Genomic DNA, 14,261 nt, shown 5'->3' with positions numbered 1-14,261 from the left:
AAGATACTCACATAAAAGGGTGCTAATAATCGTGAGACAAGTCTCATTTAACACCAAGATAATAATGTAAGGTTAAATTCACATTTCATCAAGTAAAGAAAGGGATGACCGGTTATCCAACGAGTTAAGTAAAACTCATAACTAGAAGCAAGCTTCCATAATGTTTGAGTCAGCTCTAAAAGATGTAAAGAAAAAGAAGTTGAGCAAAGCACGGATAGACTAGCAATGAGCTTGTGCCAGCACATGTAAGCCTCATGAGATGAGGATACCACCAAGGTGGATAAGTAGTCTCTGTATGTCTCATAGTCTTCGAACTATGTTGCAAGCATAGGAACTAGCCAGTGGATTCCACCTAAGAGAGCTAGGTATGATGCTGTTTCACTTTGGCCGGGAAACCACCCCTTTTCGATGTGGGGTAGACACTGAATTTCATGCTTATATCACATGATCTATGTCGATTAAATGCTCAAATAAAGTATTCGGTTCACTTTAGCCGTGAACCACCAGTTTTCGGTGTGGGAAAGACACAGGACTTGGTTTCACTTTAGCCGGTGAACCACCCCTTTTTGGTGTGGGGCAGACACTGACTTTCATGTTTAGCTCACATGATCTAGGTTCACTTTGATCGGTGAACCACCCCTTGTCGGTATAGAGCAGACACTGAATTTCATGTTGGCTCGCATGATCTTAATGCTAAAGATTTCTTTAAGAAGGTAAGAAAGAAAGAAGAAGAAAAGTAAGTTCAAGGTGATCTAAGAAAGTAAGGGCTTAAGTATATCAAATAATTAGTGGTTGATAGGAATGCAGTTTTAAAAAGTTGTTGGCTTGTGCAAATCAAGTTATATGCTCCAATATCTTCAAGTTATGCAAATGATCAAATAATGGGCATAACCAAATAAAACTTGGCTTATAATGACTTCTTATATTATGTCAATAAAGGAGAGTAAAACATAATGTCTAATCAATGCCCCATTATGTCCATAATATGAAAATGATGAAATAAGTGGTCTAGCCAATAAAGATTGGCTTATAAAGATTTCATACCCAATTTAACAAGAATGGAAAGAATAACTTGTAGTAAGGGTAGCCAAATCATTTCCCTAGTCTTTTGGATTACTTACTTGATTCTTTGTAGGTATGGGACTACAATGAATCATTAAACTTGTAAGTAAAACATAAGATTAAAGAGATCTTTAAACTACACAACAACAAGAAGAAAAAGACTGAAAAATAAACTAAGTGTTGGGGAAGGAGCTCTCGGGTTTGGAGGAGCAAATTTCAAAATTTTCGTTCGGGTTGTTCTAAAATTATGTCCATGATTCTAAGGTCTTATGTTCATATATAAAATGAGTTCTGTGCTTTTAATGCATTAAAATATGTCATATTCATACTATAATTCACAAATAACGATTTAAGAAAGTCTACTGACTTCACTTTCCAGAAATGACATGTTGTTATAGGAAGAACTTTCCTTGATCATGCATAGTCCTTATGTGTATATGTGCATATACTCATACTTTGTACAAGTCTGTACTAACCCTATACTATTACTATTTTATACGCGCAGGTCAGAGAGTAGATTAAAGACTCATTGAAGCGGTTTGGATCAACGATCTCCAGACTTTGGTAGGTCCTCTTGAGTTCGAGGATGCTACCTATCATTCTAGCTTAGTACTTTAGACATAACTAGTGGATGTTGTCCCTAGCATTTCATTTCAGACTTTTATTCAAAGCTTTGTATTAAGGTCGTTTGACAAACTATTAAGATATATTGATTTCTTTATTGAATTGCTTAATCGATTGTAGATGGTTGTTTAGTTTGAGATTATTAGAATATCACTCTATATAGTAATTATATGAAGTCTATGTATACTTCATTATGTTCTAAAAGTTTTAAATTTTTCGCAAATTTAACTATATGATGTGATGAAAGCTAAGAAGAGGCTTGTTTGCGACCTCTGAGAGGTTGACGACGCTGGTCGCATTCGGATTCCAGAATCCGGGTGGGACACGAATTGGGAGGAGGGTACCTGAACTCCAAGCTCACTCAACAACTATAAATCACACTTGAGTTTTTTAAGAGGAGAAATTTTTTTAAGAAATTCGTAGTTTAAAAATGTGAGGAAACCCCTCTACTTCAACCAACATGGCTACTTCAACCAACATAAGCCAGTATGAAAATGTGTTTATTGTGATGTATCGAGAAAGTCACAACTTTCCGAAATGAGTGTTGACTGGTTATGTTTCCGCCAAACCTAATTGCTTAATTATTTCATGTGACGTTGATACTATGTTGCGATGGATGTTAGGTACTTGTAAATAATGTAACGTATTGTATTTAAAAAGTAAGAAAAGAGGGAAACTCATTCTTGTTACATACTAAGTTATGAGAAAATTGTTTGATATATAATTGTGTTGTATTGAGATGGGATTGAAAATAAAAAGAGAGAAAATATTTCGATATAAAATGTGAAAGTACAAGTGGTGTTTGCATGATTTCTGAATAAAGATAGAATGACATAAAATACCTCAATACATACGAAGGTTGTCAAAGTTATGTTTTATGGAGTTAGAATAAAGATAAGAAAAAAAGAGATTTTTTATATAATCTAAAAACGTGAGAAAATTAATTTTGTGATTGTTTGAATAGATTGTCGATAAAAAGATTCTTTGATTGTTTGAATAGATTGTCGATAAAAAGATTCTTTGATACCAATAAAAAATGTGAGGTTGTAATTTTGTGTAATCATACGTGAGTAGATGTGAAAATCGAGATGATGACACTGTTATTTTTATACTAGTATTGAAGCACGTGTATTGCACGTGAGTGCCAGGCTATTACACTATTTTTAAGATAATATAAATATTATTAAACAAAAAATTTAAGTAAAGTATTATAAATGAAATAACAACATGTAAGTTCCTATGAATAATGTAAGGTGGTGTGACACCTCTCTATGCCCTTTAATTATATTTTATCAGTTTTATCCCTTTTTTAGGATTTTTTTTCTCATTTTAAATTGTGCGATATGTAAATGCAAAAAGTCACTCTTAAAATCTCTTAAATACACCTTACATATACACCTTCTCCCCCATCCTCCTACAATTATTACTTAGTTATTGTTTTATTGTTGGAATTCATGGTTTTCGGTATTTTTAAGTTAAGTCTATTATCGTTGTTTAACATTCAAACTAGGAGGTTTTCAAATTTAACAGAACTTCAAACACACTAATGACTATATGTTACACATGACTTTTTTAAAAAGAGAAAAATAGAAATCTTAAAAAATTCATAATTTAAAAATGTGAAGAAATCCGTTTATTTTAACGAATAAATTAGGTTAGTATGAAAATGTGCTTATCATGCTTTATCAAGAAAGTCACAGCTCTTCGAGATAGTCAATATTCATCAGAAAAGTCACAATTCTATGAAAAAGTCACACTCTTTCAAAGTGAAAATGTGTCCACTTTCAATAAATATAATATCAAAATTAGAAATATATTAAAATGAGTGTTTTCAAAAGAACAATAGAATACTTAGAAATTCATTAAAGCATCAAAGTTTACATTCCATTTGATTAACTTTTGTCTACTAAAATTGAAATAGGACAAAAGCTTGCATTATGTAAGAGAAGACTTTAGTCCTCTAGATTTGGAAGAAGGTAAAATGAAGGTTTTTGTAGACCATATGATATTTAGGTAAGCTTATGTACAACCTTGGCAATTGCTTAGGTCCTATGAAGACTTTCAAGACACCTAGTTTGGATAATAAGAACTCAAGTTGAGTTTTTCACAAATCTTTAGTCAATAAGTCTTCCAGTTGATCATGTATTTTCCTGATAAAGTGACAATCTATTTCGATATGTTTAGTTCTCTCATGAAATACTAGATCTGCAGCTATTTGAATAGTCGCTTTGCTATCATAGTAGATTGATATCAGTCCTTCAATCTAATTTCCAATTCCTTAGTAGGTTTGTGACCCAGACTACCTCAGTTGTTAAGCCTGCTAAAGTTCTATACTCAACTTCTGTTGAACTTTTGCTTAGATTTCCAGGCAATGACAGAGTCACCAAGTTTGAGGATGTGACATGTTACAGTCTGGCCCAATTAGCATCACAATACCATGTTAGTTTCATGTCCTTCTCTGATGACATTAGTAATCCCAGCCCTGATTGAGTCTTAATATACTATAGAACTCTCAATGCTGCATTATAATGTTTCACTATAGGTCTCTGCATAAATCGACTTAATGTTTAAACTGTGTAGGCAATATCAGATGGTTAGGTAATGTAGTTTCCCAATAATTCTTATTGTTTTACATTTTCAAATAGTTCAACCAACTCAGTTGCCCCATCATCAGTCTACTCAACTTTATTCGGGTTTATGTTACACTCTGAAGGAGTTAAAATTATCTTGCCTCATATTAAACCAGCTTTTGCTAATAACTCTGTAGCATGCTTCCTTTGGTTTATCAAAACTCCCATATTTAATATGCTAAATTCAGTTCCGAAAAAAACTGTAACTCTCTTAAAATTTTAATTTGGTATCCCGGATCAGTTGTGTCATTGCCACTTATTAGAAAATCATCCACATAGACTAGTATGATTACCTTCTTTTTTCCTTGTTTCTTAGTGAATAAAAAGTAGTCCAAATAACTCCTTTTGTATCCTGAGTTTTCTAATGCTTTTATTAGTTTGAAGTTCCATTGTCTTGATACTTGTTTGAGTCCATACAAAGATTTGATAAGCTTACAGACCATAGGTGTCTCCCTGGACCTTCAAACCTTTAGGCATCTCCTTCAAGACATCTTCCAACAAATCCCCTAACAAGAAGGCATTGTTGATATCCATTTGGTACAAGGGCTAATTCTCTACAATACCTAATGTAATAACAGTTCTAACCGTCACCATTTTCATAACTAGTGCAAAAGTTTCTTGATAATCAACACCAATAGCCCGATTGTATCCCTTTGCTATCTTTCAGAGCTTGCAATTCTTGCTTCATAACAGCAACTCATCTTGCATATGTTACAACTTCTTCATAAGTTGTACTCGTGGAGATTTTGACTATGTATGCTCGATAGGGGAAGAAACATGTAGGTAAGAAACATAGTTTGTTATTGGAAGAGGAACTGGTTTGATGACTTTAGTATTAGTGTGATAATTTTGATGCCATGTAGGTGGTGTAGTGACCTTTTAAAAGTAGTATGTTAACATGTAGTTTAGGAACCAGTTCCAAATCAGGTTGGTCAGTACCAATAACAACATCTGGTGTAGGGTATTGATCTATAGCAATATCCCTTGCTCCACCATCTGGAAACAAATCACCGCCACTACTAGGAGTCTATAGGGGGTTCAACATGAGTCAAATGATTATCCTCCTCATTAATCCAAGTGAAATGGCAAAATAGGCAAAGAAGTAAGAGTAGGAAACTCTGAGATGAGCCAAAATTTTCATGAAAACACATTTCATGAAAAACTATATCTCGACTAACCAACAACCTTTTGTCATGTAAATAAAAAAAGATATAGCCCTTTTAAATGGTAGAGTATCCCAAAAATGCACAAGCAGTAGCTCTCTGCGAGAACTTGTTAACTTTGACAACCTTAGTTGCATAGCATAAACAATCAATAACTCTCAAGTAAGCAAACACAATTTTGTGTATTTGAACTTATACGGAGATTTTCCCTTAAGCATTGGTATATGCATCCTATTTATCATATAAAATGTAGTTAAAACACCTAAAACCATTGTGAGTAGCTATTTTTAGGGACCCATACATCAAGATGTACTATATCAAATATACTACTATTTCTAGTACAACTCAAAGAAATGGCAGCCTAGTTTGTTTTACCACAGGGCAAACTGTGCATTCATCCTTAATGATGTTGTTCTATCCTTCTAGTGCTAATGACATCTTCCTGAGAACATTTATGAATGGATGTCTTGATCTCTTGTTCCATAATAGATCTTCTCCAACATTGTGTAAATTAACAATCATCATTTTTGGTCTTTTAGTGTCATGATGAATATTGTGGTCCAACAAAATATAGAGAACTTCAGTTTCTTTACTAATCCCCTTTACGTCCCAACAGAGTGATCCTGAAACACTCAAAACTAAGGGAAAACTTTGATCGAACAATTGTTTGTTGAGTTGTGATACAGACAACAAATCATACTTGAAATCACGTACCACCAACACATCTTTTAAGACATCTCTGCCGTCCTATTTATACTTCCCAATACGAGAAATTGTAGTGATTTGTCCATTAGGTAGATGAACTTGCTTTCTATTTGTCAAAACACATGTCGAGCAATACATCTAATTTTGAGGCAACATGCTTAGTTTCTCCTGAATCAACTAAGAAAATAAGCTATAAGACTCATTCAATCCCATTAGAAAAGCAAATAAGTGCATATACTGCGCATGACTAGTATACACTTATGGTTTATCACAATCACACGACGGTGGACGAACAAGTGCATCAAACTCATCCCAAAGTACACACAATCTCGTAAAATAAGTAGATACACATGAAGTATCATCAGTAATTGTACAAATTCATCTATGTAATTGATAATCTTTTCATCCATCAACATTGTCGAAATGAATGTGATACATTAGACCAAAGTACAACATGACTCACCCTTTAAGTCTTTCAAAATATTAAAATAAAATTCATAAAGTATAATTACTTTAGTTAATTAATGCGTGCGACAAGATAAATAATTGTAATAAGGTAAAATATAAAATTTACCCTTAAGATTAGTATAATTCAAAATAATATTCTATCAATGTGTAATATATACGTATGCCCTTTAACTTGGTTTCAAATCACATGTATGCCCTTCAACTCTGGGTGTGCACAAGTAGACAGTTAAACTTGTGCAAAGTTGAACAAATATACACACATGTGCTATATGACATCCTAGATGTCATTTTTTGTCATACGTGGTGTGCTACGTGTATTGTGCTGCCACGTATGACTCATGTGTCTACTTTTTCAAATACAAATTTAATTGTCTACTTGTGCATATCCAAAGTTGAAGGACATAAATATGAAATGAGGCCAAGTTAAAGAGCATATTTATATATTATGTCTTCTATCAATTATCTCTATTGTTTTAATAAGAAAAGAATAGAAACATAACTCACCATGCTCTCAATCTTACCAGAGAGCTCTTCGTATAATAAGATTAGTAGGTCTTGGACATATGACCTAACCGGGTTTGTGCAACCACTTATATAACTAATAGACTAAAAACCTTACGCTTATTTCAAGAAGTGTTAATTTATGTATTTATATTTATTAAATTAAATTTGATTTATATATACAACGTAATTTTTTAATAAAGAGGTATCGCTCGATACCCCTAGACCAAAGGTAAGTAGTTCATAAATCATAGATTGAGTAAATAAACAATCTACTAACAAAATAGATTTATAACCAAAAAAATATTCATTTTTAAGTAACTTGTATTATCGAAACTAGTATTTTTCTTGTGGACTACTTGAACCTTCACAAAATAGGAGCAATCAATTTTTTTGTTATTTTTTCTCTTTTTAAAAGTATTATTAATACTAAATTACTACACTAAAACTTAGTACTATTAACTTGCCATAATAAAGATATTTTATGAATCTACGTGGCAGTCTTTCATTGGTCAGAACTGCCAATATTGACGTGTTTCTTCCCACAAAAAGGGCTAAAACCTTATTTTTTTAGCACACAAAAGAAAAACAAAAACGAAAAAAATGTTTACATAGCAAAATTCCCAAATCCAAAAATCTCGCCGATCCGTGTGCTTTGAAGATCAGCAGAGAAACGCACATCAAATTCTTTTGTATTCTTGTAAGGTAAAGTAAAAATGAGTATATTTGCATGAAGATTATTATTTTTTCATTAGATTGGGTTTATACTGTTGTTTTTATTGTAATTTAAACGTTTTATGAAAATGGGTTTATGTTAAAAATGGTTGATTGCAATGTCTGATTTTGCAATTTTATAATTCAGGGGCAAAATTTAGGGAATTTGGTAAATTGGGTTTGCGTAAAGAAATGATTTTTATTAGATTTTCAACTTGTGATAACAATGTGTTCTTTTTTTAGTAGGTGAATCTTGATTTTTGATTACTTTTCTGCTGTTTCTGTGTGGGTTTTGTGATGTAGGTTTTGTTCTGTTTAGGTATGATTCAGTTATATGTAAAGTTTGATAATTGGTGCTCATGATGTTGGTTGTCTTATAGGTTCCTCTTGTTGGGGGAGTCTGACCTGGAGTGAAGCTCTGCATTTTAATACCTTTGAGGATGAAGAATATGGAGCGTATCGCGAATGTTGCTTTGTTAGGTATGGTTTCTGTTGATTTTGATTCATGCATTCTTTGTTGTTAATTGGAGAGGCACAATGTAGGTGAATGATACTTTGCAAGATGAATGATGCTAAGTATTAACTTAAATTTTGCACCCAAGAGTACGGTTTAGTGATTGATGAAGTGAGTGGAGGCAAAAAAAAACTAGGCAATATCTCCCCATCTATCCAAGCAGCCTTGGACAAAGTTACCTGTTACCTATGCTGGTGGAAGGTAGCAACGTACCTGGTGGAATTAGTTGAGGTGCACTGAACTTCGGCTGGATTCCACTATCATAAAATCAAAAAAGTAACTTAAGTTTTGTACCTTTTAATTTTCTCTGCAGCTGCACTCCTATCTTTGTGCTGTTGGAATTTGAGTAGACATATACTGTTAACTGTTAATTTATGTTACAGTAGGTTCACTCAACATATTTAGTTCATTGAGTAGACATATATGGCAGAATGGGTTCTTAATACATTTTTGCTTAATGAAAATACATGCATCTGATAAAAAAATATTTTTACCATTTTCTCATGTATTGGATGTTTGTTTCATCATTTTTCTTTGTTGACGGTATTTCTCTAAGGATAGCTTATGCCAATATTAGAAACCTGCATGTATCCTCGAGGATATTTTCCTGCTGCCAGTTTTTTTCTCTTATTTTTTTAAACCCCTTTTCTCAATGCTTGTTCTTTCTCGAATAAAATATGCTATCTGGAGATTAGAAAGTATAATTAGGTGGTCGTGGCAATTTCAAATCACTTTTAAATTTTATGTTGATGCAATTACCTTGAAACTCTTGCTTTTTTGGTGGATTCAGGTTTGAGTCTGGCACCACTGGTGGTGAATGTGGATCCAAATGTAAATGTCATTGTAACAGCCTGCCTTACTGTCTTTGTGGGTTGCTGCCGTTCTGTTAAGCCTACTCCACCTTCGGTATATCTTCCGGACTCCAAGTTGTAGTTTCCCTTTTTTTTCTCCAGTCCTGTCTGTTTTGATATCACCTAAAATATTTGATTGCTGTTCTCCAGGAAACAATGTCTAATGAACATGCAATGAGGTTTCCCTTGGTTGGAAGTGCAATGCTCTTGTCATTGTTCTTGCTTTTTAAATTCCTGTCAAAAGACCTGGTTAATGCTGTTTTGACGTGCTACTTCTTCGTACTTGGCATTGCTGCACTTTCGTATGTTCTCTCCGTATGGATCATTCTGCTATGCTTAATATATTCTATTTCAAGTTACTGAACAGTAGTTTTCGGTGCATGTGCTTTATGTCATCTCTTTCTTTGTGGCTTTACAGGGCAACATTGTTACCTTCTATTAAGCGGTTTTTGCCAAAGAAGTGGAATGATGATCTCATTATATGGCACTTCCCATATTTCCGCTGTAGGGACCACTTTCTTGTCTCTTCTGAAAATGCCAATTTAACCTGTTAGAAGAATCCTTGGTCTTACAATGCTCATTTTAGTTATTTATTTTCCTCCTTTTCAGCTTTGGAGTTTGAGTTCACAAGGTCTCAGATTGTTTCTGCAATTCCTGGAACCATTTTCTGTGTATGGTATGCTAAACAAAAGCATTGGCTAGCTAACAACGTTTTGGGCCTTGCCTTTTGCATTCAGGTTTGTCAGCATATCCATCTAAGTTACATTTTTCATTTTTACTGGATCTCCTTTTTTTTTTCATTATTCCTTCTTTCAACTTGTTTTGGGTGAGGCGTATTTGTTGTATCCCTTTTTTCTGCTTGCAAAAGTCAGACGCTCAGTTAAACAAAAAAAACATTTCTCCTGTGTTTGACATTTGCAGCTGTTATTGTTCCAACACTTCTTATTCCATATTAACAAAATCTTCTGTGCATGATAAGCTGCCAACCATGCTAGTAGTAATGGGTTGATGGCTAATTGGCTCCTCTCTCGTAATCAATTTCATTTACTAACTGAAAAATCTTATCATTTGTTCTAAGAAAATGTGGTTTAGTACTACTCACTAGTCCGGTGTCTGATATGAAGGTGTTCTGCTCTTTTGCTGGCTGGCTGTTTATTGCATCATTAATAAGCAATTGGATATTCGCTTATCATATAATTTGTGAGCTTCATGCTTCACACACAGTTTGTGTCACTTGATGTGTTAGTATATCATTTGTCCTGACAATAGAGTCTTAAATTTCTTCATTTTCAGAGGCCAAATTTACATGGACTTCCTATTTTGAAGATATGTTTAATTTAGATGGATGTTATATGATTTAGGTAGAGTATATTGTATACTTCCTCCATCCAATTTATGTGATGCACTTCCCTTTTTCATCCGTTTAAAAGGAATGGTATTTTTTTTTGTATTTAGAAATGTTTCAATTTTAAACTTTTCATTTTACGCTTAATGAGATGGTTTATGGTCCACACAAATATCTATGGTTTGTTTTAGAGACAAGATTCAAAAAAAATTCTTTCTTTTTCAAATTTCATGCCTAGTCAAAGGGAATCACATAAAGTGGACAGGAGGGATATATGCCAAAATGGAGAGTATCATACAATTGGAACAAAGGAAGTACCAATTTAAGACTCATTGATTCTTTTCTTTTTTATTTTAATATGTACCCTTTATCAAACTAGGTGATGTAAATGGAGAGGTCAACATTCATATAAATAACTCGCATTTGTCTACACTTGTTCTCGGACCAAGCATAGTTGTACTTGTCTATCTGCAAAGGCGACCCACCTTTATGTAATTTGGATCCGTGATGGCACTCTGATACCTTTCTTTATTTTATTTTCTTATTTATTGATAACGGGAAAATCTCATTTGATTGACCTACATCTATGTATTTGGTAGAACATGGGCCCACCCCTCTATCGTGCTCCCACTAAAACACCAGGATCCTTGTCATTGTTAGGGTTTTTACTTTTGACATGCGCCCTACCCACATCCCACATTGGGTCCATACATTGAGCCAACGTTACTTGTTATTACTATTTGTATGCTTCGAATGAATGGATATTTTTGCAGAGCTGAAAAGTGTTTGGTCCCCTCTTAAGTCTCACCATGTCTACCTTGATGAATGATATGGATTTTCCTCTTCCCTTTTAATTTCAGGGTATTGAAATGCTTTCACTTGGATCATTTAAGACTGGTGCCATACTATTGGTAAGGGAAGAAATTTGTGTATTATATTTAACTGTACATGGTTCATAGGTGTTATTCTGTTTATGTTTCTGGCCTTAAACCAAATATCCCTTTGTTTTTCCTGATATGCTTCTTCCCAATATCCCTATGAAGAAGTGGAAAAAGAACTTCATGAGATATTTCTAATGATTTTATATTATATTAACCCCTAATGGTAGAATCTTTTAGGCTTCTTTATGGCGTTCTTTAACATAGGCAGTACCACTTGCTATACAACTTTCTATATTCATTAACTTGTTGCTGATGTGGAATGCCGATGGCTTTTGAAAAATGCAGACAGGACTTTTTGTGTATGACATCTTCTGGGTCTTTTTTACCCCCGTGATGGTCAGTGTAGCCAAATCTTTTGATGCTCCTATCAAGGTGTGTATAGACCTTTTTATATGTAGCTGATTCTTTAAATTTTCCATTCCACACCTTTGTTAGTTGCTGTGTCTCCTGATTATAAAATTGCTTTGTCTGCAGCTTTTGTTTCCCACAGCGGATGCTAAACGCCCCTTCTCAATGCTGGGTCTTGGAGATATAGTTATACCGGGTATAACCTCCATTCTCATAAAAAGCCATTTCTGATTTTTGACCAGTGCTATTTGTAAGTAGCCACGGATGCAACTTTACAAATTATTAGCTTACTTTTTGTGACTAAATTAAGCATAATAGAGGGATCCTCCATCGTAAACTATGTGGTTTGGGGTTTGAGACAGAGGAAATAGTGGAGAAAACCACTGTTGGTCCCTCGAGAAGGAATGAGGGATGAGGTTTACCATATCGAAGAAATGCTTCATTTCTTTTACTCTTACTACTGTACTTTATTTTGTCTTCCACAATTGCTTATTATTTGCTTCTTGCCATGGTCTTGCATCATTTTTCTTTTGCAACTTCTTCTTTGCTTGAGTAGATACACTTGGTAACATTTGATCACTTCAATTTTTCAGGCATTTTTGTCGCATTGGCTCTCCGTTTTGATGTCTCCAGGGGGAAGGAACCCCAATACTTCAAGAGTGCATTTTTAGGATACACATTTGGTTTGGCACTCACAATATTTGTTATGAACTGGTTCCAAGCTGCACAGGTTGGTGTCTGAATTGAACTTTAACACTTTATATCCCTTGCAAGAAAGCGTTGCCATTAATTGTTGACTTAACATTTGTTTTTTTCCAGCCTGCTTTGCTATATATTGTTCCAGCTGTAATTGGATTCTTGGCGGTACATTGCATATGGAACGGGGATGTGAAGCCTGTATGTTTTTCTTGACAATCTGTTTTTACCAAGTCTAATAGCTGACTTTGCTGTTTATGGCTCTTCACTTCTATTATGCTGTTTACTCCCATTTTTTTACTACATACTTTATGGAGATCTGATTTCCTCGTCAGATGTTTGGGAAAAACACTTGTTCTAAAACTATGTTGCTCGGACTCTCCGAGTTGCTGCATCCGTGTTGGACTCGTCAAAATGCACTACTCTTGTAGTATCAGACATGCAGCCAGAAATTTTTGAAAATGCATCTAATGGCTTTGGTTGAAAACTATATATAAAGTAGGAGAAAGGAAGGTTTCTTGCTGTTTTTTCGAGTGAAGTATAAAATGATTAGAACTTTTTTCCTGCATTTTGAATTGATAATCTTTGATAGAGTATGAACCAAACCTCCACTACCTTTTATATGAAGCAATAAGACTTGGTTTCTATTACATTTCTGTTTCGAATGCTGAAAACTGTATTGTTGATATTTTTGTTGAGCAGTTGTTGGAGTTTGACGAAGGAAAGACAAAGGTCGCGGAAGAAGCTGAAGCCAAAGAAAGCAAGAAGGTAGAATGAGTGTTTAAGTAGACAAACTGACATTAAAGAGACAATGACCCTCCAATTAGGCTCTATGTATCGCCGTGGATGAATAGTTTCACAAGGCAGCAGAGACTGTTGGTTAAGCAACAAAGTTTGTTGTATAAGATTTTTGAGACTGACCATCAATACTACTGGCCTTTTATGTTATACCTTAAAATTGATATTATTAAATGTCAATTTTTTCTCTTTCATTTCAAGTCAAAAATATAACTAGAATTTATAGCAATTAAAATAAGAACTACATAAAATCACTTGAAAGTCTTAGACGAAAGTTAGAGGCCAAAGGGAGCTTTGAAATCTAATCTTAAGTGATAAGTTAATTATTATCTTGTTAATGGGTTGACTTATGATGAGCATATCTCCAAATACATTGAGAGTTAGAAGAACTTCAAATTGAAGGACTTCAAGTCTACTTTTCATGATTGTTGGAATCATTTTTGAATTTACAGTTCTGCAATATGAAGTTGATTGACCATGACAAATTCACAGTTTTGAGTCCATGGATTATGTGTATCAATCTTATTCGCAAATTTTGAGGTATGAAAAAATTATACGCACATATGCAAGATTTTAAATATGTCAAGTTCGGTTGTCCGTAATTGAATTCTAAAGAGTCGTTGTTATTAGTAATATTTTAGACTTAAAACGTATTTCGAAGTAACAAATTAATAAAAGCATTAATGACAATAACATTCAAATTATATTTGTTTACATCCGTCAGACATTTGTCCTACATACCTTAATTTGAAGTTTGAGGAAGAATGGTTATTGCAATCTCTAGCGTTCTTGTAAATATTATTTTTTGGACAAAAAGAGAGGAGTTTATTGTAACTTATGAAATCTAATTAAATTTGACTTTTGAAGAAAGTTAATAGTCAACGGTTCGGGTTATGGAATG

The 14,261-nt window shown here is 33.8% G+C and overlaps 1 protein-coding gene across 1 annotated transcript; it reads left to right on the top strand.

Annotated features, from left to right (window-relative positions):
- The first annotated feature begins 7,681 nt into the window (after positions 1–7,681).
- On the top strand, positions 7,682–13,554 carry LOC101259808 (signal peptide peptidase-like). Its single transcript, XM_004250841.5, has 12 exons — positions 7,682–7,858; positions 8,248–8,347; positions 9,172–9,287; positions 9,383–9,534; positions 9,651–9,736; positions 9,842–9,969; positions 11,438–11,488; positions 11,804–11,890; positions 11,993–12,062; positions 12,460–12,596; positions 12,686–12,763; positions 13,265–13,554. Exons 2-12 carry the CDS (start codon positions 8,308–8,310, stop codon positions 13,337–13,339), a joined length of 1,020 nt encoding a protein of 339 aa, XP_004250889.2. The 5' UTR covers positions 7,682–7,858; positions 8,248–8,307; the 3' UTR covers positions 13,340–13,554.
- Positions 13,555–14,261: the final 707 nt, after the last annotated feature.

The sequence above is a fragment of the Solanum lycopersicum genome, chromosome 11, assembly GCF_036512215.1.
Source record: "Solanum lycopersicum chromosome 11, SLM_r2.1".
Lineage (NCBI taxonomy): Eukaryota > Viridiplantae > Streptophyta > Magnoliopsida > Solanales > Solanaceae > Solanum > Solanum lycopersicum.
Note: the sequence above shows the minus strand (reverse complement) of the source record. Positions and strands in the feature narration are given on the sequence as shown.